Source organism: Salmo salar, chromosome ssa13 (genome assembly GCF_905237065.1).
Source record: "Salmo salar chromosome ssa13, Ssal_v3.1, whole genome shotgun sequence".
Taxonomy (NCBI): Eukaryota; Metazoa; Chordata; class Actinopteri; order Salmoniformes; family Salmonidae; genus Salmo; species Salmo salar.
In genome coordinates, this window is record NC_059454.1 from 30,073,390 (window position 1) to 30,099,061 (window position 25,672).

The 25,672-nt window shown below is 43.0% G+C and overlaps 3 protein-coding genes across 6 annotated transcripts in view; all 3 read left to right on the forward strand.

The window, feature by feature from the left end:
* Positions 1-568: 568 nt before the first annotated feature.
* zbtb17 (zinc finger and BTB domain containing 17) lies at positions 569-9,485 on the forward strand. 2 transcript variants are annotated; one of them, XM_014135365.2, is made up of 15 exons: positions 569-755; positions 2,461-2,690; positions 2,945-3,124; positions 3,320-3,637; positions 3,729-3,818; positions 4,018-4,292; positions 4,459-4,601; positions 4,992-5,292; positions 5,430-5,517; positions 6,042-6,158; positions 6,342-6,462; positions 6,548-6,678; positions 7,094-7,366; positions 7,556-7,645; positions 7,901-9,485. In XM_014135365.2, exons 2-15 carry the CDS (start codon positions 2,486-2,488, stop codon positions 8,272-8,274), a joined length of 2,706 nt encoding a protein of 901 aa, XP_013990840.1. In that variant the 5' UTR covers positions 569-755; positions 2,461-2,485; the 3' UTR covers positions 8,275-9,485. The 2 variants fall into 2 exon arrangements, with proteins under 2 accessions (XP_013990840.1, XP_013990839.1); XM_014135364.2 differs by lacking the exon at positions 569-755 and adding an exon at positions 1,209-2,063.
* A 349-nt stretch (positions 9,486-9,834) lies between these two features.
* Positions 9,835-15,185, forward strand: ddost (dolichyl-diphosphooligosaccharide--protein glycosyltransferase subunit (non-catalytic)). Its single transcript, XM_014135368.2, has 11 exons — positions 9,835-10,123; positions 10,690-10,800; positions 10,910-10,996; positions 11,109-11,212; positions 11,418-11,512; positions 11,626-11,719; positions 11,851-11,999; positions 12,136-12,283; positions 12,465-12,585; positions 14,280-14,386; positions 14,552-15,185. The coding sequence occupies exons 1-11, from the start codon at positions 9,889-9,891 to the stop codon at positions 14,699-14,701; spliced, it is 1,401 nt and encodes a 466-aa protein (XP_013990843.1). The 5' UTR covers positions 9,835-9,888; the 3' UTR covers positions 14,702-15,185.
* A 286-nt stretch (positions 15,186-15,471) lies between these two features.
* plekhm2 (pleckstrin homology domain containing, family M (with RUN domain) member 2) overlaps positions 15,472-25,672 on the forward strand; it is a 28,124-nt gene continuing 17,923 nt past the window's right edge. For 2 of the 3 annotated variants that reach the window (XM_014135369.2, XM_014135370.2), the window contains exons 1-8: positions 15,472-15,991; positions 17,065-17,171; positions 17,282-17,391; positions 17,833-17,932; positions 18,037-18,124; positions 18,374-18,539; positions 19,003-19,056; positions 21,934-22,207. In XM_014135369.2, coding sequence (XP_013990844.1) covers positions 15,932-15,991; positions 17,065-17,171; positions 17,282-17,391; positions 17,833-17,932; positions 18,037-18,124; positions 18,374-18,539; positions 19,003-19,056; positions 21,934-22,207 — 959 coding nt within the window. In that variant the 5' untranslated portion in view covers positions 15,472-15,931. The remainder of the gene's footprint in view (positions 15,992-17,064; positions 17,172-17,281; positions 17,392-17,832; positions 17,933-18,036; positions 18,125-18,373; positions 18,540-19,002; positions 19,057-21,933; positions 22,208-25,672) is intronic. The other variant, XM_014135371.2, reaches the window with a different exon arrangement.

Below are 25,672 nucleotides of genomic sequence, written 5' to 3' on the forward strand. Positions count from 1 at the left end.
GCTGGGGGGAGGATGACTCATAATAACGGCTGGAGCTGTGTGAATGGAATGGCATCAAACCATGTGTTTGATGTATTTGATACCATTCCACCTATTCTGCTCCAGCCCTTACCACGAGCCTGCACACACACATCCATCCATCAACTAAGTATTGCTTCTTCTACTGAACTCTGCAGATACTGCTACCATTGTACATTGTAATAGTTGTGTGAATAAAGTAGTTGATTGATTTTTCATTTAGAGAATATAAACGTTTATGTCCATCAATGTATGATGTTTCATGTTTGTCAATTCATTGCTCAGTAGACCTTGGCCAGTGTCAGAAAGAAGAAAAAGTGCACACCACACAATGGCCATCGCTAAATTTCTATTTTCTTACCCCTTTCAAACATTTACACCTAAGCTGTCCATTGTTTTTAGCATGTCATTACGAGAATTATAAGAACATATACATGTTGAGGCACAACGTAGTAGTGAAAGAAGTTCTTACTGTGAGAACCATCTTGAATACGATCAGGTTTAGTGCGCCATCACATGGCCATTTTTAACACCATTCCACTGCGCGTGCGCATTATGTAAACTATACACCCGGCCACTATCAATCGATCAGAGAGTGGAAGATGGCGGTGAATCGAGTCTGTGGGGCTAGATCGATCACCGAAAAACTCGATTGAACGAATTCAACGGATTGTGGGAAAATATTACGAAACAACATAACAAGCGTTTGGAGCGGAGAACTCTGCGATTCTCGAGAGGTAATTTTAATGCACTCCTTTTGAAAGATGGCGTATGCTTAAAGTACAGATCGAGGCTCTAAGGACTAGCAGAAAGAAAGGCCTCTCTATAGCCAAACGCCATCTTGTTTGTCCAAAACATGCATGTCTAGACACGCTAAATTAATCCCGGATAGCGAGGGTAGAAGGATATAGGATTCGTAATCAATCTTCTGCATCGTCAAAAAATTAATTCATGATATTACTTAAATGACAAATTATTTGCGCACCATTTGTATAAACAGTCTGTCGCATCGATGGTTAAGCGAGGACTTTTAAACTGTCAATTGTCGATATAGGCCAACTCTGGCTTTTTTTGATAAGTTTAATATTGCATTACTATAATTTTTATAAAACAACAACACCATAGAGTACCACAGTATGAGCCATAATACCCATAAAACCTAGCAGTCAAACAGGGAAATGGTTCCAATCGTTTTCCCACCATTCATTTTTCCCCATAGTGGATTTTAGAAACATTTCAAATAAGAGCTGTGATTTGTGTAGGCTTACCCAAGCGTGACGTTTTGATAACTGTGGAAATCTCTCTAAGGTGCCTTTTATAAATATATTCGCCACCCAAAAAATAAATGCCAATTAGCTGCTAATGGGGCTATCATAAACTACAAATGCCATGATGATCTGGATGAGACTACCAAATCAAGGCAAGAATATCTGGATTAACCATCTAATGTTACCTACATTTTGTAATTAATAAATTGGCAAAACATTTTTTTATTGACAATTCTGAATGGTCTTGTGCAAGTTTTAAATGGACACAATACCTGTTAGCAAAGGTGTCAGCTAGAGATGATGTGTAGTTTTGCATGATGTCTACTTTGATGCTAATTAGCATTTTTGAATCTAAGAGTAAATAGAGATGAATATATTGATAAGAGTCACCTTGTCTGAGAGAGATTTACATGGTTATCAAAACATCACGCCAGGGTAAGCCTACACCCCTATTTGAAGTGTTTCTGAAGTCCCTTATGGGAAAAAATGAGTGGTGGAAATACAATTGGAACTGTTTCCCTGTTTGACCGCTGGGTTTTATGGTTATTATGAAACCTCCACTGTGGGGCTCTATATCTTCTGAGCCCCCAATTATTTAGTTGTCAGGAAATGTCAAATGAGTACAGATCAATCACCACCTTCCGGAGACACCTGAAACCCCACTTCTTTAAGGAATACCTAGGATAGGATAAAGTAATCCTTCTAACCCCCCCCCCCCCCCCCCTAAAAGATTTAGATGCACTATTGTAAAGTGGTTGTGCCACTGGATATCATAAGGTGAATGCACCAATTTGTAAGTCGCTCTGGATAAGAGCGTCTGCTAAATGACTTAAATGTAAATGTAAATTACATATGATAAATGCACTGAGGAATAAACCAACCGTGAGTGATTATATCATAATTATTAGTCACATTTTAAGTGAGAATCAAATTGTATTTGTCACATGCGCCAAATACAACAACTGTAGACTTTACCGTGAAATACTAACTTTCAAACCCTTTCCCAACTATACAGTTAAAGTAAGAAAACAAAATAGTAACACAATAAAATAGCAATAACAAATCCCCTCTCCAGACATGTTTTTGTTTGAAGTTCCAAACATGTAGGTTAGTTTGACAGTGGTAATGTGTTGCCTCACCTGCTTGACTAAGTCCAATACAACTGTGTCAATAGCTTCCCAAGGCGCCCACTCTCCAGGATGGACTTTCCCTGGCACAGTGGCAAGGTTTTGGAACAGCTCAATCATCAGCGTCAGCTGGGCCTACTTTGTGACTGTACCTTCGTGGTGGACGGGGAGGACTTCAAGGCTCACAAGGCTGTGCTGGCTGCCTGCAGCGCCTACTTCCGCACCCTCTTCCTGGACCAGAAGGATGTGGTGCACCTGGATATTAGCAACGCAGCAGGTACATAGGCCTTTCCCAGGTTGATGAGTTAGGATGTCTGCAATAAGTGGATGTCTGCTGTTGCCCCTAAAAGTCTTGTTTGAAAATGATAACACTATTACAAATGATCGTATTCCCCACCTAAGACAAAAATATATGAAGGGAAAACCCTGAATTATTTGCTTTACCTTAACAAGACCATGTTCAACATCATGCTTAGGTTATCTGCCTCAGTCACAGCAGAGCTCATGGATCCATCCCTGTGTATTCTGCAGGTCTGGGCCAAGTCCTTGAGTTCATGTACACGGCCAAGCTGAGTCTGAGTCCTCAGAATGTGGAGGATGTGGTGGCGGTGGCCACGTTCCTGCAGATGCAGGAGATAGTCAATGCCTGTTCTGCCTACCAGTCTCTGGCAGTCTCCACATCATCCCAGATAACACAAGACTTAATTGACCGTGAGTACAGTACAGATCAGTTCACAAACAGTGGTTATTAGTTCACAGTCATTAGCATGTTCGCTTTAACAAGACCACTAATGTTATCAGTAAATTTTTGGGGGACAGCTGAAGCAAGCACACTGATTTTCTTCAGGAAATTTACCTTTTCTGGTTAATATTGTTCTCGCCCATAATTTCTTCCAAACCATAAAGACAAGATTGAGGAAGGAGAGCAAAACACGGAGAAGGAGCCATCAGAGACAAGTTCACATGACGAGGAGATCCCAAACCCCTCAGCAGAGGATGAAGGGCCAAAGGGCGTTCAGGAGGACCTGAAGGAGACCACCCCTGACGATGGGCTGATTTCCAGAAAGACCCCAGACAAACAGACCCCGGGGAGAGGAAGACCCCCCAAAACCTCCACCCACGCCACACAGAGAAAAGCTGCAGCTGAAAGTGAGGAGGTGGAGAGCGTCGCCAAAGATGTGCCTGAGTTTCAGGATGACCCCTCGGATGTGGACTACACGCCCAGTATGTGAATAATTTGTCTTCATACTTTTCATTGATGATCTGTATGTTTGATGTGCTGATGTGCTGATGAAGATTTATTTTGTACTTACAGAGTTGCCATTCAAGTCTGCAGCCGGTAGGTCTTACATGAGCACCAGGAGAAGAAGGACAAGGAGAGCTCCTCGGCGCAACCTCTCACAGGGTAAACAAACAGATTGACTGACCTTCCTAGGAGTAATTACAGATCTGCCATGACTGGATAGGTTAAAGCTACCTTGCTTTCTCCTATCCAATCATGTCGGATCAGTGACTACTTCAAGGGAGGATGGAAGGCTATATATTCTAAATATTTGACTGCAGTGGGCCGCAGTGTCTGATGGTTATGCAATTCCTATTCATAGATAAGGACTCCAATGAGGAGAGTAGCGCACCAAAGACAGTAAATGAAGAGAAAAAAGAGGTGGAGGAGGGCGAGATGGAGGAGGAGGAAGAGGAGGAAGAGGAGGAAGAGGAGGGAGGTGGTGAAGAAGAAGTAGAAGAGCAGGAGGATGAAGGTGATGAGGGAGAAGATGGCCAGGGGACGGAGAGCGGAGAGGAGAGGAAGCAGCTACGGTTGGGTGCTGTCACTGACCGCACCGAGTCACGGTCCTACGGCTCTGTGACTCACAAGTGTGAGGTGAGAACCGTGTGCTTGTTTATGTGTGTGGTTACTTTACACACTCTGATTAAACATGGAAATTATCAGCTTGAATGTTTTTTTCCTATCAAATAGAGGATATTGCATTTACACTCATGTAATTGGGGGTTGTGCATTTCTAACTTACGTACTATTTATTTTCTAGGACTGTGGAAAGAAGTTCACCCACACGGGGAACTTCAAGAGACACATTCGCATTCACACAGGAGAGAAACCTTTCAGCTGCCGTGACTGCCACAAGGCCTTCTCAGACCCGGCTGCCTGCAAGGCTCACGAGAAAACACACAGGTTCGTATCAAGCTCATCACCTGTCATTCTCATGGGCATAATGACAAACCAATCCCTTTGTCCTATTTCTGGGACCTTGTTGATGTTCTCTTTGCAGATCTGATTGGTTTACTTTCTCATTTTAGATTTGCTTGAAGAGATCTACCCTCTCTTAATGTTCAAAAACAAGACTTTGTATGACCGAGGCGATTTGTGCAACACATCCCCTTGTAACTTGTTGATAATAACGATGATCAAATTGATAGTGAATTAAAATCAAGACAGTCATAAAAATCACAGTTTCATTACATCAACATCCTCTCGAACCTCTCAGCACCTGAGTAAGTATAAGTAAATATAAGTAGCTATATCTTATTTAAATATATCTTATGTCTCTCTCTCTCTCCGTAGCCCCCTGAAACCTTACTGCTGCTCCTCATGTGGGAAGAGCTACCGGCAGATCAGCCTGCTCAACTTGCACCGGAAGCGTCACACGGGCGAGGCCCGATACAGTTGCAGGGACTGCGGCAAGCTCTTCACCACGTCTGGCAACCTGAAGCGCCACATGCTGGTGCACAGCGGCGAGAAGCCATACCACTGCGACTACTGCGACCGGGCCTTCTCTGACCCCACCGCCAAGATGCGCCACCTGGAGACCCATGATGCCGACAAGGGCCACAGGTGTCCGCACTGTGACAAGCGGTTCAACCAGGTTAGGACCACTACTAAAACACGACTACACTGATAGATGTTGTAGTGTTTTTGTACAACTCTGTAAATAGTTTCTCTCTATCCTTGCATTGAAATGTTGAACTGTACTCTAACCTGGCTAGTCCTCTGTTTGGACAGACTGGGAATCTAAAGGCTCACCTGAAGATCCACATCACAGACGGCCCTCTGAAGTGTAAAGAGTGTGGCAAACAGTTCACCACCTCAGGTAACACCAGACTAGACGAGAGGTGGACTTCTGGGCTTGTAGTCATTAAGCGTCTCAGAGAGTAGGAGTTCTGATCTAGGATCAGGCCCTCACTGTCTATGTAATCTTATTAATTATGATCTAAAAGGCAACACTGATTCTAATGAATAAGATTACTTGGACATGGGGGGATCTGATCCTAGATCAGCACTCTTACTTTTACACACTATGAACACAGGCCCTGGTCTCTCTCTGTGTTGATTTATATATATATATTTATATATATATATATATATATATATATATATATATATATATATATATATATATATATATATTTTATTATTATTATTATATATATATATATATATATATATATTTTATTATTATTATATATATATATATATATATATATAAATCAACATTTTATATATATTATATATTTTATTATATATATATTATATTTATATATTATATATATATAATATATATATAACTAGTCTCTGGTCTTCATATTGGTATATAACTGTAGTTTTGTTTCCCAGGGAACTTGAAGAGACACCTGCGTGTTCACAGTGGGGAGAAGCCCTATATCTGTATGCACTGCCAGAGAGCTTTCTCCGACCCCGGGGCGCTACAGAGACACGAGCGCATACACACAGGTAACAGTCCTAGAAATTGATTTACATGACTGTTCACATGTACCTCTTACTTTGTACTGTGTAGCCTTAACATGTGTGTAACATAAACGGGTGCAAAAATAACAGCAAATGCCTGTGCAGTGCATCATAGGTTAGAGACTGTAATGTAACTGTAGTGTGTGTGTGTGTGTGTGTCTCCTGTAGGGGAGAAGCCGTGTCTGTGTCTGATCTGTGGGAAGGGGTTCACCCAGGCCAGTTCACTTATCGCTCATGTCCGCCAGCACACCGGAGAGAAGCCCTATGTCTGTGACCGCTGTGGTAAAAGGTAAACACACACACACACACACACACACACAGTATGATCCTATTGATATAACATAGAGCCGTTTATGTCCTCTCTCCGACTTCAGGTTTGTCCAGTCCAGTCAGCTGGCCAATCACATCCGTCACCATGATAACATCCGGCCACACAAGTGTCACATCTGCAACAAGGCCTTTGTCAACGTTGGGGATCTCTCCAAGCATATCATCATTCACACAGGTAGGAAGTACCATTGTGAGTGAGCAGAAAGTGAGGTTCCCTGGGAGTAGTGGATATTAATGCATATTCACCCCAGAAAGCTGTTTTTTTTTCTGGTTTTCAGGGATACAGTATTTTCAACTTCCGTTTTCCCTGAAAAATGGAAGTTGGGACTCTGCTCAGGCGTCTTTCTATGTCTGCTACTGTACATTAGGTTAATGGATAGTCAAAAAATATTATATAATTAAATATAATAAAAAAAATTGGAATATAGGTATATTTTGTGTATATTTCCAGTGAAGAAAACAAAGCTGTTGGGTATGTGGGTACATTATATCGCCTCTGTCTTTAGTGTCCCTCCAACCTCCTTACCCTGAGGTATAACATTAGTCTACATTCACCCTTCAAGTCATTTTTTCATTCCACCATCCCCTAGGAGAGAAGCCCTTCCTGTGTGACAAGTGCGGCCGCGGGTTCAACCGCGTTGACAACCTGCGCTCCCACGTCAAGACCGTCCACCAGGGTAAGGCCGGGATGAAGCGGCTGGTGGTTGCCGGGGGCGACAGCGACGACGGGGGTGACGGGTTTCACGGTGGGTCGGCCTCGGAGATGGACGACAATGAGATCAACATCGTCACCGTCACCACCGAGGACATCGTCACCCTGGCGACAGAGGCCCTGGCTGGCAGCGCTGTGGCCCAGCTGACAGGTCAGACTGATAGCATGCTGGGTAATGAAGTTCAGATAGGGGGAGGAGAATGGTGGTATGCAATGGATGTGACTGTAATAGGAATGAGATGAAAGGAATGTGGCTGTGTGAGAGTAAGAAAGAAATGGACTCGGAATAATTAAGAAAATTCTCCTGTTGTGCGTTTCTATGGATTCTGTCTGTTTCCAGTGGTGCCTGTGGCTTCATCGGTCTCAGCAGACGAGACAGAGGCTTTAAAAGCAGAGATCACCAAAGCTGTGGAGAAGGTGCAGGAAGCAGGTGAGACTGGCCAACACAGCATTGATCAGCTATTACTATTCATCACTTGGATAACACGGAATGTAATATCAGTATTTTTTTTGTTTATTAATTCGACCATTTAAAAAAAAACAAGCACACATAAAACTTAAAAAGCCATACATGCACATGAATAAAATCATCGAGGATAACACACAAAGTCTGGGACTATAGATGATACTTCCTTTTAAACACATACTGTACATCCTCACCATCAGTCTTCTCTGTCCTTCCCAGACCCCAACACTCAGATCCTGTATGCGTGCGACTCGTGCGGTGACAAGTTCCTGGATGCCAGTTCGCTGGCCCAACATGTGCGAATCCACACTGCCCAGGCCCTGGTCATGTTCCAGGCTGACTCGGACTTCTACCAGCAGTACACCGCTGCAACAGGAGCCACTGCCGTGGGGGAAGTTGTTACCACAACCTGGCAACCCACCTCTGAGCAGGTCATCCAGGGAGGGGAGCTCGTCTTCCACACCCGTGAGGCCGAGGAGGAGGAGGAGGGGGGAGGAGAGGGAGAGGTGGTGGCCCAAGCTGACACCCAGCCAGAGGGGAAAGATGAGGCTGTGACAGGGGGAGATGAGATGGAGTGTGAGAGTCAGGCTTAGGGAAGAAAAGTACATTGAAGAACTGATTATATCTGGTGTGCAATGACACCCCAAGTAACAGTGCGTTGAGTGAGTAATTAGTCATCATTTTTGACAATTTCCTGCCCTGTGTGGGAAAACGACAGTGAGATTTCTAATCACGAGTTTACATAATCATTAATAAACTGTCATTTGTAGAGATTTAGCAAAGCATTGTCAGCCTCATCTGACATAAGTTCCCCTAATTCTAGAATCTCTTTAGACGGTAGCAGTAGTATGTAACATGCTATAGTCAATTTTGCACTGTATGTTTAAAATGTATATTATGAAATATAGAAATGGGCTATTCATTTAGAAAATCTAAATGCAGTATATCCCAAGGTAGGTTGATACATCACACCACTTTTGTTTTTCTTCTCCCTGACAGTAAAAAACAGATAGGTAGTAAAATATTGCCTACAGATTCCTGCCTTGTTTTACTGAGATAGTGTAAATGTTCCTCTCTTAGTTTAGGTATTTTAGTGTACTTCATTGAAGTATTTTCATTAAAAGCACAAGTGTACATAAACTATTGATTGACTACTTTGTGTAGTGCTACTAGCATTTTGAGTGAGAAGGACTTGCTAAGTCTGTGCTAGAAATGTTGTATCTCTTTCACATTGCACGTCCATGGTCGACAGGCAAACAATGTAAATGCTGTGCACGTTGACGTTTGTTCTATTTCCTACTAACATATTATAATTACTCTTTGTGGAGAGAACTAGAAAACTGAAATCACTTCCTATTGGTGGGATCCATATGAGAAATGACAAGTTGTGGATTCATTCCACAAGTTGACAAGATTATTTTCCAATTGATCCCTGTGTAAAGCATGAAACAGCCCTGCACTGTCATTTTCTCAATGATTTGTAGCACTGACTTGGCAGGTATTAAGAAGTCATTAACTGACTATGTATGCTAGCCTATATTAGCATAAAATATGTTTCCTTGAGAAAGCTTAGTATAATGGCAGCAGGAACTCCTAACATTGCATACCAATGTGTGTAGATTTTGATTATATTCAGTCCTGGTTGATACTAGTTCATGCAAATCTTTTTTGTTGTTGAACAATACAGATTATGACATAGACCTAATGTTTTAAATTAAATCAATGACTGATTAAATATGGGGGGAGGGGGAGAATGTATAAAAACTACCAACTGATCAATAAACACGGTTACATCAAAACAGAACTGAGCTGCTCGTTTTTTTTCTTCACTGTTAAATGTATGTGGTTGAACCTAACACCACACGTGTTCCTTGGGGGAATAAAAAAAGTTCAGTAACACTTAAAACTGACCGGCATAATGCATTATATGTTGCATATTGGGACAAGAATGTCTGACCCACTTGTGTCTTTTTATTATGATTATGCACAGTACTGCAGATCATTTATTGACCAAAAAAATACAAACAACTAAGTATTCGCACAGATATTACAGAAAATCACACTCCCTCATAATAAAATAAAAGTGCACTGATCATGTTCATTGTCAAACTTGAACGTACGGTGGACGCGTTCTTGTGTGCGATTGGCTGAACCTTGAGGCCAAAGGTTGGTCTACTGCTAAAGCTGACGTCGGCTTATTTCCCAAAATGGCGACGCGGACATCAGACATACAAACGAGCCGGGGTAGTTCTACGTTATTATCCAATAAACGGACCGTAAGCATGGCTCAAACAAAATCCAGACTGTTGGGAAACAATTGTATTTTCTTCTTAACAATATCGTCTATGATGCACATGGCATTGGCTGACGGAAAGACACTCGTTTTGTTGGACAACCTCAACATCAGAGACACCCATTCAATCTTCTTCCGCAGTCTGGCAGGTGAGAAGGAATACTCATGCTTTTCTCAATCATTGATACTTAGGTAGCTAGTGGTTTCACAATATTACATTCAATAACAACGTGTTTTCATTAATTGGTTTTCGTTCAGATATTAATCTAAGTTAGCGCTCGTATCTGTCCACTACTAGCTAGCTAATCTTAGCTAGTTTTGTTAACGTTGCATAGGAAAATGTGTCACTGCTGGGGCGTGTGGCATTGATTTTGGTCAAATAGTAGATGGCTAGCTAACTCTCATTGTCGATGTTGAAGACGAAGATACGCGCTATCTGTCCACCTGACGATGTTAGGTTTTTGCACTAATTGTGATTGTAGTGTACTGCTGAGCTACATCCTGCACATTTTGCAGACCCCACTGCGCATGTGCTGTTACATGACGTTTCCCAAATGTACATCCAAGTCAATACACATTTTTAATACAAGCATCCCTCAAAGTAGTGAATTGTTTATATGCACTAGAAATGACTGGTTAACAGCCTGTCCTAGGGGATCAAATGTGTAAAGCAAATACATTTGCAGCGGGCTGATGTAGCTGTTTCTATTTGTAGATCGTGGTTTTGACCTTTCATTCAAGACTGCAGATGATCCGTCACTTTCCCTGATCAAATATGGCCAATTTCTCTATGACCACCTCATCATCTTCTCCCCATCTGTGGAAGGTTAGTTAATTAACATTGCAGTTCAACATTTTAGTGGCATTTCATAACTTTCCTCAGTGACTCTTGTTACAAAGTTTAAACTATTTAATGCATATTTTTTTCCTTGAAGACTTTGGTGGCAACATCAATGTTGAGACCATCACATCATTCATTGATGGTGGAGGCAATGTCCTGGTGGCTGCTGGCTCTGATATTGGTAAGTGCAAAAATGGATTATTCTTCCATGATGTGTGTAAAACCACACACTTGGGTTCTTCTTCATTTACACTGGAACTAGTGCCATTGTCTTGTCCTCTCTTTTGCCCTAGGTGACCCTCTTAGAGAGCTGGGCAGTGAATGCGGGATTGAGTTTGATGAGGAGAAGACTGCTGTAATTGACCATCACCATTACGATGTGTCGGACCCTGGTGAGGTAAGCAGAAGAGCTGAAGATAACATTCTAATGTAAACCTTTAAGCTGAAGTTTTTGCAATTGCTTATAGAGGCACAATGTATTTGCACACCTGTCTGGTAATGTAGACTTCTAAAGAAAAGATGTGGATTGAGTGTCCATTTGAATTACAGAGCACTTGAGGTGGGTTATGATCATAAGATGTAAATGTTTTTCATTCCCCTAGCATACCTTGATTGTTGCTGATCCAGAGAATCTGCTGAAGGCTCCCACTATTGTTGGGAACCCCAATGACAAACCCATCCTCTTCAAGGGTGTTGGGTGAGTCTACCATTACAGTGGAGAACAATTATTGGCTCTTCTAAACAAGGGTTATAACTACACTGGTATTGGGTTGTTTCCCATGGTAAAGGATTGTCGTCATCTTCTCACAGCATGGTGGCAGACCCAGATAACCCCCTGGTCCTGGACATCCTGACTGGCTCCTCCACCTCCTACTCCTACTTCCCTGACAGACCCATCTCTCAGGTAATACCAGCACTGTTTCCTTCCTTATCAAACATTCTCCTTTGACAATGTAATAACTTATGTGCATGTATAAGGTGTTTATCCCTGGAACATTATATTTTGGTTGACACTATGTTCTCCTTTCTGGACAGTACCCCCATGCTGTTGGAAAGAACACTCTTCTGATTGCTGGACTCCAGGCCAGGAACAATGCTCGTGTGGTATTCAGCGGCTCACTGTACTTTTTCAGTGACGCCTTCTTCAACTCAGCTGTGCAGAAGGCCACACCTGGCTCCCAGAGGTAACACTCTCTCATAGTGCTTTTCATCATCTGCTCTGCAATTGCCTGCCCTACTTTTTTACTTTAATTGTCCAATAATCACCCTTGTATTTCTAGAAACGGAACTGTTTTAATTCCTGTCTTGCACCTCTTGAAGGTACGCTCAGACTGGGAACATGGAGTTAGCTGAGGCTCTGTCCCAATGGGTGTTCAAGGAGGCCGGTGTACTCCGGGTGGGAGCTGTTACCCATCATCCTGTGGGCGAGAGCACCCCTCCTGCAGCCTACACCATCACAGACCTTGTGGTGAGTCACTTAAGGCCATGATTTAATCTATGATGACAGTATTTAGCAATTTTTATGTTCATTTAACGGAACATTCAAAGTTGAAAATATGCCCGTTGAGCTCATGAGTGAGCATGAAGATATTAGTTTTTAGCTCAATCAAGTGGCATGGCATTGTTTCTGTCCCTTACTTCCGACACAGGAGTACAGCGTTGTTATTGAGATGCTGTCCAAGGGCAGCTGGGTTCCCTTTGACGGGAAAGACATCCAGCTGGAGTTTGTGAGAATCGACCCCTTCGTCAGGACCTACCTCAAGAAAAATGGTATGAACATTTCAGACATGACCAATGTTCTCTTTAAGCAGTCCATGAAGAAATCTCAAAATTCAACTTCTCTGAACTTGACTAGATTTTCACCCTGTTAGTTTGCAATATCTTTCAGATCAACGTTTCCCTCTACTGTGGGAATTGTGATCGAATCAACATATCAGCCCCTTTCAATGCAACATACCGAAATAAAGCAAACTATAAAATACTGTTTTTGTTGTAGGGGGAGCGCATCGAAATTAGGATTCTGCAGGCATTAGCGATTGCAACTCATGAGTAGCCTAGATGCGCTTGTTTTGACATCAAGGTGCAGAGCCCGTGTGCACATTTGTTGATATTCTTTGCTAGTTAGTGAGTTATTAGCTCGTTTTTGGTCCGCAATGGAGTGATTGCTGCCTACAAAATGCACAAAATGTGTACATTTCTAGACATCTTTGAAAAGCAAGTCCGGTTAAGAGGGACAGTATTGTATTTTGAGACAGGCTTGAAGAAGCTAATGGGCAGAGGGTAGCATACATTTTTGTCTGATTCTCTGTAATAATGGTATGGAAATAATGAATACAAGGTGGTTTCTTGCATCATACAATACATTTTGGCTAAAAAAAGTTAATGTCAAGCTCTGCATAATGTTTTTAAAAAGTCTCATGGAATGTAGGCCTACATTAAACACCACACATTGGCGGCTACTGTAGGCTGTGTCAGAGAATAGCTGTTTTCCATGTGAAAATGTTATGGGATGCCTTTTCTGTTTTTGATGGTAGGCCATTCTGTTAGACTTACATTATGATCAAATAGCCACCGTAGCTTAATTTGCCACTGTTAAAACGGTAACTTAAAGTGGGTACAGGCTCAGTGTAAACGCATGCAGGACGTTGCACAAAATGTTCACATTCAAGTTTCCGCTCAGCAGACCTGAAATATGCTCAGTGCACCTGAAATATGCTCAGTGCTGGCAAAAAAATAGAGGCAACATTGGACATAAAAAATAAATAAAAATCCATGATTATTTACATAATTACACATTTTTTGTTGTAATTCTCATGAGGCAGAATAGTTTTCCAATAACCCAAATCAAAGAATTGTGTGCATCCTTAAACCCTCAAAGTTCTACAGCTGCACCATTGAGAGCATCTTGACTGGCTGCATCATTGCTTGATAGGGCAATTGCTTGGCATCTGACTGCAAGGCGCTACAGAGGGTGGTGCGTGCGGCCCAGTACATCACTGGGGCCTAGCTCCCTGCCTTCTGGGACCTCTAGGGCCTTCCTCTGGTGGTGTCAGAGGAAAGCCCTAAAGATTCTGACTCCAGCCACCCTAGTCAGACTGTTCTCTCTGCTACCGATACATCAAGTCTGGAACCAACAGGACCCTGAACAGCTTATACCCCCAAGCCATAAGATTACTAAATAGTTAACCAATAACTCCTCACATATGGTGCTGTTACTGTTTGTCTATCCTGTTGCCTAGTCACTTTATCCCTAACTATGTGTACATATCTACCTCATACCCCTGCGCATTGACTCGGTACTGGTGCCAAGTTAACATTACTCATTGTGTATTTATTCATCATGTTATTTCTGCATTGATGGGGAAGGGCATGTAAGTAAGCATTTCACTGTTAGTCTATACCTGTTTACGACTCATGTAACTAATACAAATAGATTTGAAATGCTATTTTTTTTCCCTTAACAGGAGATAAATACAGCGTCCAGTTTAAGTTGCCTGACGTGTATGGAGTGTTCCAGTTCAAGGTGGACTATAACAGGCTAGGCTACACACACCTGTACTCCTCCACTCAGGTGAGGGAACTGTTACATTAAAACATGTGTTTTGTAATGGAAGGCTCTTGAATATATCAAGGGCTACACCAGCTAATTCATTGTACCTATCACACTCTAAGAACACAGAATATAGTACTGAATTGTAAGAGGCTCATTTGCTAATGTATACATCCTCTCCCATAGGTGTCGGTGCGACCCCTGCAGCACACCCAGTATGAGCGCTTCATCCCCTCCGCGTTTCCTTACTACGCCAGTGTCTTCTCTATGATGGGAGGACTCTTTGTCTTCAGCATAGTCTTCCTTCACATGAAAGAAAAGGAGAAGTCAGACTAGGGTGATAAGTGTATTAAATTGGGAGGGAGGGCTGGTAGATAATGGGGTGAAGGTTCTTGGTTGCTTAAATTGTCTGTCAGCCTGCAAAAAGATTTGACAGTTAAAATTGTTGCTTCTATATTGGTTGTGGGGGCATTTAATTATGGCTTTGCAGGCCAACTTACTCAGCTTTTGTACTAAAAAAACCCCAAACTTTCATGTATAAAATAATCACTCAATTGATCTGTGAGCATTCTAAAATTCAGTTGGGAATTGTTGCTTCAAGATCTCAATATCAGGTGGAGCACTTGTTTGGAAACATTCTATGAATTATTCCCCCCCCCCCACCCCCACCCACTTGTATGAGGATAAAAACATCTTGATGTGGAAGTGCACTGAATATTTTAGTTGTGTCTGATAAAATCTGTTTCTAGGGTAAGCCTAACATGTTTTCAACTACAAGGAAGTTAAAGTCCTTGAAAGCTACAATAAAATGTTGCCATGACATTATTAGTCAATAACATATCCTGCAGCTGGACAGAGCATATATTACAATTAATTTTGTTACGAAAGTATATCAGTTCCCACATCTGGTTACCATAATTTTGTTGGTGGTGACGTTGGTATGTCACGAGCTCATTTACAGGCGGTTAGTGACGTAGAACTTGAAATGGCTAGCTGCTGAGCTTATCATTGTCAAGAACTTATTCCTCCACTGGAATAAACATTAAGCCTGAACTTGCTCTCGCAATTTTACAATGATTAGTTTATCTACAGTAAAAGTACGTTTAAAGGACAATTCGGATATTAAAATACTGGGTAGCTAGCTACACCGAAAGTGTAAGCAACCTATGACAGCGGGAGATTCATTCTCTAGCGTTAAGGGTAACGCGTTGGCTAGATAGCTAGCAAGCTAACGTGTTAGCCAGTTTAGTTGAATTGTCTTTCGAATCGTTTCCGAGGCTAGTAATGACACCGTAGCTAGCTAACGTCAGCTAGGAAACTAGTCAACGTTAGTAGCTAGCACTTGCCATTGTCTTGTGTCCCAGTTTAAATACGGTAACGTTATCGTTACCTAGCCAACTGGTTGCTTGATGTTTTATGTTGTATGCTAGCCAATTACTGTACCAGCGTTAAATATATATGGCTAGCTAGCTCAGCTATTAGTTGTCTAGCTTTGAGAACATCAACAGACCACATCGAGACTTCTGGGAATCAGCTGACAGCTGCAGGCAGCTAAGGAGACCAGTGATGGATCAACTCAAAGTCAAGGACAGAATATTGGAAAACATTTCTTTGTCTGTCAAGAAGGTAAGACTGATATTAAGTGTCGTATGAACACATTCATCATGCTAGCATGATTAGCTAACTAACTTATTTGAAGACAGTAAACATGAGTAATACCCTAAGTTACGTAGTAGGCGTAAAAATAAACGCATGCTAGGATAAGTAGGCCTGGTTCATGAAAGAAAAACAGTTGATGAATATAAGGTCCTTGAAGCTTGTTTAGTTAGCTAACAAATATGGATTAAGTATATCAACATGGGTGTTTTGTTTACTGGCTAACGTCACTAGTATTGTATTGGTTAGTCGAGACATTCAATGGCTGGTGAAAACAAAGCACAGCACCACTAACTCTGCTGCTGCCTGACTGCGCATATCGATACTGTCATGTAATAAACTGTTGCTTCTAAAATTCTTTGTCATGGTCGATTCAGCAACCCTTAGGTAGCTAGCTAGGTCTATTTGAAGGACAACATATTGTTGCTAATTTTCTAAACACATTTCAATATACTTAAGATAAACATGAGTACTGTGAAAACATTGACATTCAGTATTTGACTTCTGGGTGTCTTCATAAATTAGGCTGAACCCTGTTTGAATGTTGACATTCATCCTTTGCATAAACCTGTGCAGTGTGGTAACATTGAGTCCCATCCTTCCAAAGTATTTGCACTGTGCCAGACGGCCACTGCTTTATAGGCCTTGCCTGATATGATATTCAAATCATCTCCTCCCTATATTTGGTTCATTCCTGTCCCCAGTATGTCTTGTGGTCACATTACCATCAGGGGACTGGAATTTATTACATTTCTACATTCCTGTATATTCAGTCAGTGCTGTTTCTGGTCTTTTCTGAGGTGACAAACAAATGTCTGATTTAAGTTAGTCATGGTAATACCGTTTAGGGGATCAGATATACTGTAGCATTTAACCAATTTCAGGCTCCATACTCCCATCAAAGCCTATACTGTCAGCTGTCAATATTTGATGCATGTGGTACTCTGCTCAGGGTCTCATGACTGGGGAAGAAATCACCATATTTCTCGTTTGGCTGTGGGCCTACTCACATCACTTCCACCTGTTTTGTGCCCTGACTGCAGTTGCAGAGTTACTTTGCTGCCTGTGAGGATGAAACTCCAGCCATCCGGAATCACGACAGGGTCCTACAGCGGCTGTGTGAGCACCTCGACCATGCTCTGCTCTATGGGTAAGAAGACAGAGAGAGACAAATCTTCTCAGTACATCCTAACTCTGACATTGTCTGTGATTGTACATTTTGAACTATGTTCTTCAACTCTCCTGTTTTGTGCATTGCAGGCTGCAGGATATATCCTCAGGTTATTGGGTCCTGGTTCTACACTTCACCCGCAGGGAAGCGGTCCAGCAGATAGACGAGCTCCAGCACATAGCAACCAACCTTGGGCGAAGTAAGAACACAACAATTTTCACCACATCTTACGCACACATTCACATCAGTCTTGTGGGCAACTTAAGAGACAAACATTTCATAGCAGTAAACACTAATACACACATGCATGCCATTACTGTTAGTAAATTCATTCTCTTCCATTTACTGTCATAATGTGAATGACATTGTTAGTGGTTTGGCAAATGTAAGTTCCTCTTGTGTCACATGCCAGAAATGTAGCACAAGACTGCTGTTATTTGAGGTCAGGATTACAGTAATTACCACTGTGGTTTGCACATATTTGTTTCTCTTTTTACAGAGAGGTTTCTTTGTAGGCCTACTTGTTTGACTTATTTGCAAGTTCAGGCAGGAAAGAAAGAATAGAGGGTGCTTGTAAAAATTATCTATTTATGCCCATGTCCCTCGTACTGAGCAATTCTTTTTCTGTTTTTCTGTGCAGGTCGTGCCTGGTTATACCTAGCACTGAGTGAGAGCTCCTTAGAAAGCTACCTCCGTCTCTTCCAAGAGAACCAAGGATTGCTGCAGAAGTATTACTTCAAGTGAGTCTTCTGACCTAAAGAGCATCATATTATGCCTTTTGACTAATGCGTGTAGCTAGTCTCCTTATTTTAAATACACCATTTGCTTTGAATCTCTCCCCCAGAAATGCATTGGTATGCAGCCATGATCACCTCACGCTCTTCCTCACGTTGGTGTCGGGACTGGAGTTCATTCGTTTTGATCTGGAGTTGGTCAGTATTAGACAGTTGTTTGAAACCATTAGAATTCACATCAATACCCCTAATTTACAAAAGTCCAACAGTTCAATGTTCAGGCTTTATTGTAACAAAAGAAGGTACAACTAGGCTTAACCAAATAATGTAAACAGAGTACATGGTTGGTGTGTAAAACCAATAAATAATTCAGTCAAAAAAGAGACATGTATAATGTAATATCAACAACACTCTCAAACCTCCATTGTTTTGTTTTCTGGGTGTTAGGATGTCCCCTACTTGGACGTGGCCCCCTACATGCCGGAGTACTACAAGCCTCAGAACCTTCTGGACTTTGAGGAGCGTCTCCCAAGCTCGGACAGCCTGTCTCTGCACTCTTTCACCTCCACCAACCTGGAATGGGATGACAGCGCCATCGCCCCGTCCAGCGAAGGTCAGGGCCTCCACCTTTCTTTTTCTTTCTTGCTTTCTCTTTCTCCACCTCGGTTTCAGTCTCCACCCACTCTCCGTCTTATGCGGTGCATTAGCCTAATTCATAGGCCGGTGTGTCAAGTAATGGGGTGTTGATGCTGAAGTTGGATCGATCAGGTAAACCCATTGTGGCTCATGGGTTATTACGTAGAAATAATAGTCTAGTGCTCACATTGAAGTGATTTTCATTGAGCACCAAACACAGTATGGTGTGAATGTTTTCATACAGTATCTCTCATCACTTTCCACAAACCATTGAGTCTTCATTTTTTTATTGTAGTTTTCTGTCTGCCTTGCCATACCTGTGTCTGTTATCAACATGTGTATCATATTTCTCTCATATGTCATGTTTTCAGTTTGTGCCATTGTCTCTTCTCTCTCGGGCCTTCCTGTTCTAATGTTGAGTCTTATCCCTCCTTTTTTAGATTATGATTTCGGTGACATCTTCCCCGTGTTGCAGCCAAGTGCAGACTGGGAAGGTGGGACATGGTTACCCCTCCCCTATCCTCTCTCTGTCTCCGTCCTCACCTCTCCTGCCACCCCCTTCCCCGTCTCACAGCATCATGCATGTCCTCCATCCCACTGTATGTGCTGAATGCATGCTGGTCCTCCGTGTGTGTGTGTGTGTGTGTGTGTGTGTGTGTGTGTGTGTGTGTGTGTGTGTGTGCCAGTGGTTTAATTGAAGTATCTTAATTGCAATATCAATACTGATAAAGAACAAGCAGCTAGCTAATGCTAAGAGGGAATGGTAGAGAAAGGAATCAAAGGGCTTTTGATTAATGTACTGCTAGTTTCTTGGGAAGTAGGCCAAATGGATTGGTAATGCTTTTACACTTGTCTTTGAAGACACCACTGAATCAAGCATCACTCCTCAATATCATTACATTTGTAGAGTACGACAGGATGAATTGCATAATGATGCCTAGATGTAAACATTTTATTTATATATATATATATATATATATATATATATATATATTACACTGCTCAAAAAAATAAAGGGAACACTAACACATCCTAGATCTGAATGAATGAAATAATCTTATTAAATACTTTTTACTTTACATAGTTGAATGTGCTGACAACAAAATCACACAAAAATAATCAATGGAAATCCAATTTATCAACCCATGGAGGTCTGGATTTGGAGTCACACTCAAAATTAAAGTGGAAAACCACACTACAGGCTGATCCAACTTTGATGTAATGTCCTTAAAATCAAGTCAAAATGAGGCTCAGTAGTGTGTGTGGCCTCCACGTGCCTGTATGACCTCCCTACAACGCCTGGGCATGCTCCTGATGAGGTGGCGGATGGTCTCCTGAGGGATCTCCTTCCAGACCTGGACTAAAGCATCCGCCAACTCCTGGACAGTCTGTGGTGCAAGACATGCGAGACATGATGTGCTCAATTGGATTGGGGTCTGGGGAACGGGCGGGCCAGTCCATAGCATCAATGCCTTCCTCTTGCAGGAACTGCTGACACACTCCAGCCACATGAGGTCTAGCATTGTCTTGCATTAGGAGGAACCCAGGGCCAACCGCACCAGCATATGGTCTCACAAGGGGTCTGAGGATCTCATCTCGGTACCTAATGGCAGTCAGGCTACCTCTGGCGAGCACATGGAGGGCTGTGCGGCCCCCCAAAGAAATGCCACCCCACACCATGACTGACCCACCGCCAAACCGGTCATGCTGGAGGATGTTGCAGGCAGCAGAACGTTCTCCACGGCTTCTCCAGACTCTGTCACATCTGTCACATGTGCTCAGTGTGAACCTGCTTTCATCTGTGAGGAGCACAGGGCGCCAGTGGCGAATTTGCCAATCTTGGTGTTCTCTGGCAAATGCCAAACGTCCTGCACGGTGTTGGGCTGTAAGCACAACCCCCACCTGTGGACGTCGGGCCCTCACACCACCCTCATGGAGTCTGTTTCTGACCGTTTGAGCAGACACATGCACATTTGTGGCCTGCTGGAGGTCATTTTGCAGGGCTCTGGCAGTGCTCCTCCTGCTCCTCCTTGCACAAAGGCGGAGGTAGCGGTCCTGCTGCTGGGTTGTTGCCCTCCTACGGCCTCCTCCACGGTCTCCTGATGTACTAGCCTGTCTCCTGGTAGCGCCTCCATGCGCTGGACACTACACTGACAGACACAGCAAACCTTCTTGCCACAGCTCGCATTGATGTGCCATCCTGGATGAGCTGCACTACCTGAGCCACTTGTGTGGGTTGTAGACTCCGTCTCATACCACTAGAGTGAAAGCACCGCCAGCATTGAAAAGTGACCAAAACATCAGCCAGGAAGCATAGGAACTGAGAAGTGGTCTGTGGTTACCACCTGCAGAACCACTCCTTTATTGGGGGTGTCTTGCTAATTGCCTATAATTTCCCACCTGTTGTCTATTCCATTTGCACAACAGCATGTGAAATTTATTGTCAATCAGTGTTGCTTCCTAAGTGGACAGTTTGATTTCACAGAAGTGTGATTGACTTGGAGTTACATTGTGTTGTTTAAGTGTTCCCTTTATTTTTTTGAGCAGTATATAATTTTAAGGGGATTTTGTGCTCACCTTTATGCAATAAATTATGATGTGGCACTATTGTCAACATTTAATACGATTTATGGCCAGGTAAGTTATTTTCTAAGCAGAAATTTCTATGCACTGGTGAATTGTTAGATGTTGTCAATCATGTTTTAATGAACCACGCAACATGTTTGTCTTTGAAGATGTGATCCTAAAGCTAACGCAGCATTGATGTGGAATATTACTAATGAGAGCTGCATTGCCTGATGCAAATGCTACTCACTCTGTCTGGTGTCTACTGGCATATATGTGGAATGGTCTCTCTTTCTCTCTGTGGAAACATTGGAATGCATGTATTTGGTCTAGGTTCAACCCAGCCTTTATAGCTTTTGTCACCAACTGAAGCGTGTAGCACTGCATTCATTCACTTGACATAGGTTAACTAGTTTAATTTAAGTATTATTTCTCAAAGCAAGTCCTAGTATGTTGCATTGATTGACTTCAACAACATCAATTAGGCACCTAATTTGAACAGATAATGAAACATCCTAAATCAATTTAATAAACACTTGTGCCCTTATGTATACTTTATGAACTATATTGTACAGTAAGCTATGGTAGGATGGTTAAGCCAAGGCTTTTGCCACTTGACAAGCTTATGTCTGTCTTCCTGCCTGTGTGTCCTTCTCACGCTTGTGTGTCCTTCTCACCCCTGTCCCAGCCAAAGCACCAGTATCTATTCTCATTCATTTAAACCCAGAGTGTGTTCAGTAGCCTGTGGCATACTGTATGTGTGACTGTTCTGCTATTCATTTGACTGTCTGTGTGTCCCTCCACAGAGGGTGACCTCACCGACCCAGTCAGCTGTCCTCGCTCAAACGCCTCAGACCCTCAGACGGTCTTCAGTGATTCTGTGATTCTCCGGGCAGCCGCTGCCGTCATCACAGTGAGGGGAACGCCACCGCCCCGCAGCCCCACCTTTAGACACAACCCCTTCAATGAGTACTCGGACACCAACACCTCGGCCGATGTTACACCCGTCCACACAGCCAGCTGCCACCACGACACCAGGGACGACATGGAGAGCACCAGCAACGAGCTAGAGGTTATCAGGTACAGCACACACCCCTAACATTAGCCTCTGTGGCTAAAACTACATGGGAATTAGCCTAGTTAGGTGGTTATCAATTTGTTACCCATACTTTTCTCAGCCTCAACACAGAGCTTGGAGTTGTTGAATCCAATTGGCACATTATCACTTAACTTTAGCTTACAGACATCGAGATTATCAGATCAACAAAGCCCTCAGACACCCGACAAGGCCCAAATCCCCGTCATTCGCATGAAGAATACACGGAAATATCAGCGACTTAGGTCGGGTTTCCTTGTGAGGATCCGACGGCGAGTTGATAATCTGCCTCTAACATCAGTCCTATTAAATGGATGAGCTCCAATCAAGACTATCCTACCAACGGGACATTAAAAACGGTAATAACTTATGTTTCACCTAGTCGTGGCTGAACGACGACATAGATAACATACATCTAGCTGTGTTTTTGGTGAATCGGCAAGATGGAACAGCTGCCTCCGGTAAGACAAGGGGTTGTGGTCAGTGTCTATTTGTAAATAACAGCTGGTGCACGAAGTACCAAGTACTTAATATTAAAGAAGTCTCAAGGTTTTGCTCGCCTGAGGTAGAGTACGTCATGATAAGCTGTAGACCACACTATTTACCAAGTGTTTTCATCTATATTTTTCGTAGCTGTCTATTTACCACCATAAACCGTTGCTGGCACTAAGACCACACTCAACAAGCTGTATAAGGCCATAAGCAAACAAGAAAATGCTAATCCAGAGGTGGCGCTCCTAGTGGCCAGGGACTTTAATGCAGGGAAACTAAAATCAGTTTTACCTAATTTCTACCAGCATGTTACATGTGCAACCAGAGGAAGAAAAAAAAAACTCTAGACCACCTTTACTCCACACACAGAGACGCGTACAAAGCTCGTCCTCCATTTAGCAAATCTGACCATAATTCTATCCTCCTGATACCTATTTACAAGCAAAAACTAAAACAAGAAGTACCAGTGACTTGCTCAATACAGAAGTGGTCAAATGATGCAGATGCTAAGCTACAGGACTGGTTTGCTAGCACAGACTGGAATATGTTCTGGGGTTCTTCCGATGGCATTGAGGAGTACACCACATCAGTCACTGGCTTCATCAATAAGTGCATCGCACGTACATACCCCAACCAGAAGCCATGGATTACAGGCACCATATGCACTGAGCTAAAGGGTAGAGCTGCCACTTTCAAGGAGCAGGACTTTAACTCAGGCGCTTATAAGAAATCCCACTATGCCCTCCGACGAACCATCAAACAGGCAAAGCATCAATACAGGACAAAGACTGAATCGTACTACACCGGCTCCCTCGCTCGTCGGATGTGGCAGGGCTTGCAAACTATCACGGACCACAAAGGGAAGCACAGCCGCGAGCTGCCCAGTGACATGAGCCTACCATATGAGCTAAATTACTTCTACGCTAGCTTTGAGGCAAGCAAAACTGAAGCATGCATGAGAGCATCAGCTGTTCCGGACAACAGTGTGATCACGCTCTCCGTAGCCAATGTGAGTAAGACCTTTAAACAGGTCAACATTCACAAGGCCGCAGGGCAAGACATATTTCCAGGACGTGTTCTACAAGCATGCACTGACCAACTGGCAACTGTCTTCACTGACATTTTCAACCTGTCCCTGACCGAGTCTGTATTACCAACATGTTTCAAGCAGACCACCATAGTCCCTGTTTCCAAGAACACCAAGGTAACCTACTTAAATGACTATCGACCCGTAGCACTCACGTCTGTAGCCATGAAGTGCTTTGAAAGGATGGTCATGGCTCACATCAACACCATTATCCCAGAAATCCTAGACCCACTCCAATTTGCATACCTCCCCAACAGATCCACAGATGATGTCATCTCTATTGCACTCCACACTGCCCTTTCCCACCTGGACAAAAGGAACACCTATGTGAGAATGCTATTTATTGATTGACTACAGCTCAGCGCTCAACACCATAGTGCCCTCAAAGCTCATCACTAAGCAAAGGACCCTGGGACTAAACACCTCCCTCTGCAACTGCATCCTGGACTTCCTAACGGGCCACCCCCAGGTGATAAGGGTAGGTAACAACACGCTGATCCTCAATGCAGAGGCCCATCAGGGGTGCTTGCTCAGTGTCGTCCTGTACTCCCTGTTCACCCATGATCGCATTGCCAAGCACGACTCCCAACACCATCGCTGACATAACAGTGGTAGGCCTGATCACCGACAACGATGAGACAGCCTATAGGGAGGTCATAGACCTGGCAGTGTGGAGCCAGGATAACAACCTCTCCCTCAACGTGATCAATACAAGGGAGATGATTGTGGACTACAGGAAAAGGAGAACTGAGCACGCCCCCATTCTCAGCGACAGGGCTGTAGTGGAGCAGGTTGAGAGCTTCAAGTTCCTTGGTGTCCACATCACCAATGAACTATCATGGTCCAAACACACCAAGACAGTCGTGAAGAGGGCACGACAACGCCTATTCCTCCTCAGGAGACTGAAAGATGTGGCATGGGTCTTCAGATCCTTAAAAGTTCTACAGCTGCACCATCGAGAGCATCCTGACTGGTTGCATCACTGCCTGGTATAGCAACTGCTCAGCCTCTGACCGGAAGGCACTGCAGAGGGTAATGCATACGCACAGTGCATCATTCGGGCCAAGCTTCCTGTCATCCAGGACCTCTATACCAGGCGGTGTCAGAGGAAGGCCCTAAAAATTGCCAAAGACTCCAGCCACCCTAGTCATAGACTGTTCTGTCAGGTACCGCATGGCAAGCGGTACCAGAGCGCCAAGTCTAGGTCCAAAAGGCTTCTACCTCTAAGCCATAAGACTCCTAAACAGCTAATCAAATGGAAATCCGGGCTATTTGCATTGTTGTTGTCCCCCCCATTTGTATGCTGCTGCTACTTTCTGTTTATTAGCTATGCATAGTCACTTTACCTACATATTACCTCGAACAACCTGTGCCCCCGCACATTGACTCTGTACCGGTACCCCCTGTATATAGCCTCGTTACTGTTGCTGTTTAATTATTTTTTATTTTTCCATTTTCTTTTTACTTCAGTTTATTTTAGTATATACTTTCTTAACACTTATTTTTCTTAACTGCATTGTTGGTTAAGGGCTTGTAAGTAAGCATTTCACTTAGGGATGCACGATATATCGTTGAGCATATCGGAAGATATTAGCTAAAAATGGCAACCTCAGCATCGACCCGATATCTAGTTTAACGCCGATGTACAAAACCGATGTCAAAGCTGACGTGTATACCTATACAACGTAGGTAGATGACGTAATGACGCCATGAAAAGCACAGCGCTACACAGAACAAAAGCAGAAAAATACTAAGCACACACTTCCAACAACTAAACAAGTTCAAGTCGAGCAGTCATTTGAAAGAGTAAGAACATTTCTGCAAGACAACTCAAAGGTGAAATCCATTAACGCCAAGATAATGGAATTCA

Coding starts and splice junctions, on each gene's coding strand:
- ddost (XM_014135368.2), top strand. CDS start 9,889: ATGGCGACGCGGACATCAGACATACAAACGAGCCGGGGTAGTTCTACG. Junction 10,801..10,909: donor CTTCTCCCCATCTGTGGAAG/GTTAGTTAATTA, acceptor TTTTCCTTGAAG/ACTTTGGTGGCAACATCAAT. Junction 10,997..11,108: donor GGCTGCTGGCTCTGATATTG/GTAAGTGCAAAA, acceptor CTTTTGCCCTAG/GTGACCCTCTTAGAGAGCTG.
- zbtb17 (XM_014135364.2), top strand. CDS start 2,023: ATGCACTATTGTAAAGTGGTTGTGCCACTGGATATCATAAG. Junction 3,819..4,017: donor TCGGCGCAACCTCTCACAGG/GTAAACAAACAG, acceptor TCCTATTCATAG/ATAAGGACTCCAATGAGGAG. Junction 5,518..6,041: donor CAAACAGTTCACCACCTCAG/GTAACACCAGAC, acceptor TTTGTTTCCCAG/GGAACTTGAAGAGACACCTG.